General features: G+C 50.4%; 2 protein-coding genes across 2 annotated transcripts; both read right to left on the bottom strand.

The window, feature by feature from the left end:
- Positions 1-1,250: 1,250 nt before the first annotated feature.
- On the bottom strand, positions 1,251-3,808 carry K441DRAFT_559988 (TPR-like protein; the record flags this gene model as incomplete). The annotated part of the gene is made up of 2 exons (XM_067643480.1): positions 1,251-3,097; positions 3,145-3,808. The coding sequence occupies 2 exons, from the start codon at positions 3,806-3,808 to the stop codon at positions 1,251-1,253; spliced, it is 2,511 nt and encodes an 836-aa protein (XP_067504257.1).
- On the bottom strand, positions 3,774-5,046 carry K441DRAFT_636094 (uncharacterized protein). The gene is made up of 6 exons (XM_067646460.1): positions 4,980-5,046; positions 4,840-4,928; positions 4,567-4,792; positions 4,455-4,514; positions 4,097-4,408; positions 3,774-4,043 (listed from the first exon to the last, which is right to left on the bottom strand). Exons 1-6 carry the CDS (start codon positions 5,034-5,036, stop codon positions 3,870-3,872), a joined length of 918 nt encoding a protein of 305 aa, XP_067504256.1. The 5' UTR covers positions 5,037-5,046; the 3' UTR covers positions 3,774-3,869.
- Positions 5,047-5,565: the final 519 nt, after the last annotated feature.

Here is a 5,565-nt window from a genome sequence, read left to right as displayed (position 1 = left end):
CCATCACACTCTTTAGCTTCCGCACAAATTCCCATCACATCTCGCCTGGTCCCATGACCCAACCCCTTCATCTCCCATCTCCCGGCTACCCTTCTGTCGGTTACTCGTCCCGAAGAGATCCAGTCGGCAACCTTGTTCGTCAACGTCTGGATACCTACCTAGGGTACGCCAACGGTGCCCACTTGGAGAGATTCCTCTGTTTCAAATTAATTTCTAGGCAAGCTGAGATACGCTGTCGCTAAAGATTTTAGTGCATGTTGGGGAAGTTGGTGTGAATGCACTGCTCCGCGGGCTGGCATTTTTACGCCAGAAAAATCTCAGAGATGGAAAAGAGGTCCGGAACTGCAGAAATGCAGAACTCCATCACATCCGAGAACGCCAATGCTTCCGTCCATAGTCACAAAACGATGCACTGTAGAGAAACTACTGCCCTCGGTCATTGCCCTATCTAGGTAGGAGACGCGGTAGCCAGCTGACCTCGCAGCCGTTCTGCCTTCATCACATGCTCTACCATTCTAAGCACTCTCATCACATCCCCAATTTCGCCCCAAAATCCCCGGCTCCTTCCGGTAAAACTCCACGATCTTCTCCGCAGTCTCAGTCGTAAGGCACGCCTCGATATGGCACGAGGGACACCCTCATGTTATCAACATCTATAGTTCACGCTATGTTCTCACTGTGCTGTCTTCAGACCAATCAAGAGCCACAATCACCATCTTTCTTAGTGTATTCTGTAAGCCGCATCCATACGATTGGTTTCCGAGAACCCTGGGAATGCGTTCCCAAAATGCAGGAACACCTCCCGATACTCTGGGTTGAGCTAAGTTCCAGCTCTAGCCCGGCCCATGGCTGCTTCTACGCATTCCTCGAATTAATCGCAATTGCATACCCGTATCCACAGACTCGCGCCGTTCATCGTTGGATTACTTAGATCAGACATAACAGGAGTACAGTAGCTTGCAAAACTGGCTTCCCCGCAACTGTAACAACTCGAAATTCATTGTTGCCCTGCTAAGACCCGGCATAGCCCATGCCTTACCAAATTTAGTTAAGCTAAAAGTTGGCCTGATAGGTTCTATTAAACCCATTTAATAAACGCTAAGCCTTATATTATAATCTAATAGTTATTATAAATCTCGCGTACGTAATTAGAGTTTAGCTAGAAGGGTAAACTGGTTATATAATATTTAAAAGCGCTCTATAACTCTAATAAATAGGCTATAAGAGTATTTTATTTGCTTATAGTGCCGTCACGTGCCATCGTGCAAATCTGCCAATGCAGAAATGACATCTTGGTACCGTTTGCTCGATTGTCCGAAAACCGCTTCGAGGCCATAGAGCGCACGCGTGTACATTTCTTCCGCTTTACTAGCACTGCCCATCTGTTTATACAAGATAGCAAGATTTTCAGTAGCATTTAGTGCCGGGATATAGGTCTTGGCTGGGTTGTACCCGAGTGCCTTCTCATAACCTTGGATTGCACGCTGGTACATCTTCTTGGCCTCGTCAAGCCTTCCTAGGTCCGCGTAGAGGGTGCCCAAGTTGTTGACCGTGCCGAGTGTTAATATATGGTCTAGACCCCATGTCTTCTCCATTCCTTGCAGTGCACGCTGGTACATCTTCTTGGCCTCGTTAAGCCTTCCCAGGTTCACGTAGAGGTTGCCCAAGTTGTTGACCGTGCCGAGTGTTGATATATGGTCTAGACCCCATGTCTTCTCCATTCCTTCCAGTGCACGCTGGTGCAACTTCTCGGCCTCGTTAAGCCTTCCTAGGTCCACGTAGAGGCTGCCTAAGTTGCTGACCGTGTTGAGTGTTGATGTATGGTCTAGACCCCACGCCTTCTCCTTTCCTTGTAGTGCACGCTGGTACATCTTCTCGGCCTCGTCAAGCCTTCCTAGGCGCGCGTAGAGGTTGCCCAAGTTGTTGACCGTGTCGAGTGTTGATGTATGGTCTGGACCCAATGCACTCCCGTATCCTTGCAGTGCACGCTGGCACATCTTCTCGGCCTCGTTAAGCCTTCCCAGGTCCGTGTAGGGAATGCCTAAGTTGTTAACCGTGTCGAGTGTTGATGTATGGCCTGGACCCCATGCCTTCTCCTTTCCTTGTAGTGCACGCTGGTACATCTTCTCGGCCTCATCAAGCCTTCCCAGGTCCGCGTAGAGAAGGCCCAAGTTGTTGACCGTGTCGAGTGTTGATATATGGTCTGAACCCAATGCCTTCTCGCATCCTTGCAGTGCACGCTGGTACATCTTCTCGGCCTCATCAAGCCTTCCCAGGTCTGCGTAGAGAAGGCCCAAGTTGTTGACCGTGTCGAGTGTTGATGTATGGTCTGGACCCCGTGCCTTCTCGTATCCCTGCAGTGCACGCTGGTACATCTTCTCGGCCTCGTTAAGCCTTCCTAGGTCCAAATATAGATTACCGAACGAGTTTAGGACCCAAACTCTGCCGTCTTCATCCACCATGCCATGGACTACAAAGGACCAGCATCTGGCGGCATGCCTAATAAGCCGCCGTCGAGTGGCCCGCGAGTTGTGAACATTCTGGTCCGGTACATGCGAACCTACACACTCTACCGCAAGGTTTGCCATCCCAGCATCCCACTCTTGATTCAACACAGAAATTGTCCATGAGTGAACACAGCTGTGCATGCTGTACCCTTTCGACCCAATCACGTTGTCCCCCTCAGCCTTGTCCACATCCGCTAGTCCATAGTCGCACAGCACCCTTATTGCCCGATTGAAATTGAGCTCATCTTCAGTAAGTTGAGAGAGCCATTCTAGACCGCCCGAGCTTCCTTCTCGCAGAAGCTCGAACCAGAGATCCTGGCTGTCAAAGTATGCCCACAGCTGGAGAAGCTTAGCCGAGAGCTCGTTCTGCCGCTTGATGTGGTCGAACGACAGCTGCCATGTGGAATACAGTGCTCGGTCTTCGTAAGTGCTCAACCCTGGCGTAGTCTGCTGCAGCTTTAGCCAGGAGGCTTTGTAGAGACGTAGGTAGTCCGCAAAACTTGTCGACACCTGGTCAAGATAAGCGCCGGCCGTGGCCAAGGCTAGAGGAAGTCCATCCAACTCTTTGGCAAGCTCGGCGGCAGCGTGATCTGCAAAGAAGTCACTTTTGTATCTGTGAACATAAGGAATAACCCACCATCCATTACACCTTCCCGCCGTGACGCATCAGACAGGATCTGGAGGCTGTCGCGCACATCTTTCAGCTTGCCCACTCGTACATGGCGACCAATGTTCACTTGTGACGACCTCGTTGTGACGATAATTGAGCCGTGGTACGCTTTAGGAAGGAAATAGCGGATATCAACCGCAGCTTGGTCCGTATTGCCTGGGACCTTTGGGGTGTCGTAGTTGTCGAACACCATCAACCATTGCGTGTTCGTGGGATGATCCAGCCACCGTTTGACAGCGTCTACTACCTCGTCTGGCTTGCTGTCTTCAGTAACTGTGCTGAGCCGACTGGCTAAAGGATGCTCTTGCAAGATTCGCTTTGCAACTCTCGCGTAGCTTTGTTTCAATGAATCTTCGTCCTTGATGTTCAGCCAAAATACGGCTGAATAATCGGCCTGGTGGGCCTTAGCGTACGCAACTGCCAGTTGAGTCTTGCCAATCCCACCCAGACCGTGGAGAACAACCGCCCGACGGCCGCCATCACCGCCGAGGGACTTGTGCATTTCAGCCAGCTCCTCCTGTCTCGCGACAAAGTGTTCGGTCTCAGAAACCTCTGACAGACTAAAGCTGACGGTAAAGCTTTCTTTAGAGTTAATACGAGCTGCACGTTGAGTCGTTATTCTTATTGTCATTACAATCTTTAATACACTAGTGCTACCTACCCGCATTAACTCTGCTCTCCTCCTCCCATCGCTAAGGAATGACGCTACTTGCACTTTGAGCCATAATCTGCAAATGTCCTGACACAGTTTTGTAGCTATTGTCCTCCTTTGATGCGAACTTAACCATATTGATGTGGTCCGCATGGATGACGATCGGCTCTGCATCAGCCGCGCCAGACACGACGGCCGAAGCTCGTGGCACAACCTGCGCTATTAGTTATTGTTGCACTGTGAGGGAGAAGCGACGAAAGGTCACACCATGATTGAATGTCCCAACACCGTTGGAGTCTTGTACTCTTCATAAGCAAACTTCGTCATAAAGTCCCCGCTAATCGGCCCGTACTGGCCGAGCTGCTGCTGGAGCCATTCCGAGTCTCGCTCCAAGTGCTTCATCAGCCGATCGTCAGCGGCCACGAATACTGACGCCACATTCACCAGCAGCTTTCCGAGCTGCACTCCGCTGCCGCCTTGGTGGGGTGTGCCCATGAAAACGACGCCATATGTCGAGGTCTTGATGGAACGATGTTCTTCCAGCGCTCCCTTCCGGGCCGCGTCTGAGTGGACGAGGGCCTAAGCTGGTCAGCTGCGAATACAAGAGACTGGAAGTAAGGCTGACGCTCTTGACAATTATGCCCCCGAGGCTATGTGCAACGAAGATTATCGGCCGCGTCGTCGTCTGCCAGAGTCAACATTCGCCGTCTAGGTGTTCCTTGTGTTCCAGATCCTACATTTGTGAGCCTCCTCTCCAAACACAGATCGGACACGAGGGATCGTGCAAGGTCGTAGAGGTATTGGCAGCTAACGCGATCGCCGTGTGTATTTGCATCGTAGCCCCAGCAAAAGATGCGTGCATTTATAATATCGTTCGGAAGGAGATCGCGGAGCCAGTGTTTGCCGTTCGCAGCTATCCAAGTCTTGTCTCGGTGTCCGTTTAAGCCATGGACAGCGACGATACTGGGAACTGTCAGGACAGGCTTTCACGGCAGGAGGGATAGGCTTACTCGACTACCGGACTATCTCCCTGCGCCACAATCTTGAGACCCTGCGATTCCTCAAGGGGAGCTTCTGTCGTCTCCGAAGGGTCGCCAGCCTGCTACCGTTCTCAGCCTAACGAAAGCGCGCAACGGACGACGATGAATACGATTTCTTTGTTGTCACCTCGAAACGGGTTCAGTCGCCGCCATCGAGACGATGCCATATGTCAGAGGTAATATTCGGAATCCACTTGGGAGCGTTGATGTGAGAAACAGTCGTCCCTAGTAGGTGTTGGAAAACAAGCCCGCAACGATATCACGTGATAATAGAAAATCTTATACGGCCGTTGTTACAGAGTAAGTATAAGCGACGATAATATATAGTAAAGTAGATATTATTAAGCTATGTACATAAACTGTGTAATAAGATTAAGACGTTATATGTCACGGTACGGGGGCAGTGGCTACAGAGCGTATGTATTTGAGGAGTCTACAAGACGTTGCGCGATCGATCGTAAGGGTCGAGGGAGGTGATATTTACCTCAGAAGCTCAGACCAAGAAATCGATTGTGCGGATATAGGAATATCCGCACCGTCCGCTAAGCTGATTTAGGACGGCAATCGTTTTCTTGGTCTGAGGGACTTTGGCGAGATTTATAGGAAACCTAAACATAATTTATATGAGAAGACCTTATTAACTTTGACGAAATTGATCTACCCTTCCACAATACCTATCGACATAAAAATTACACT

The sequence above is a fragment of the Cenococcum geophilum genome (assembly GCF_001692895.1).
Source record: "Cenococcum geophilum 1.58 unplaced genomic scaffold K441scaffold_20, whole genome shotgun sequence".
Taxonomy (NCBI): Eukaryota; Fungi; Ascomycota; class Dothideomycetes; order Gloniales; family Gloniaceae; genus Cenococcum; species Cenococcum geophilum.
This window is presented reverse-complemented; position numbering and strand designations above follow the sequence as displayed.

Bases quoted from the DNA above. Each gene is read 5' to 3' on its own strand.
- K441DRAFT_636094 (XM_067646460.1), bottom strand. From the start codon at position 5,036: ATGGCATCGTCTCGATGGCGGCGACTGAACCCGTTTCGAGGTGACAAC. The intron at 4,929-4,979 runs GTATTCATCGTC...GAACGGTAGCAG, and splicing joins GAGGTGACAACAAAGAAATC to GCTGGCGACCCTTCGGAGAC. The intron at 4,793-4,839 runs GTAAGCCTATCC...GACAGTTCCCAG, and splicing joins GGAGATAGTCCGGTAGTCGA to TATCGTCGCTGTCCATGGCT.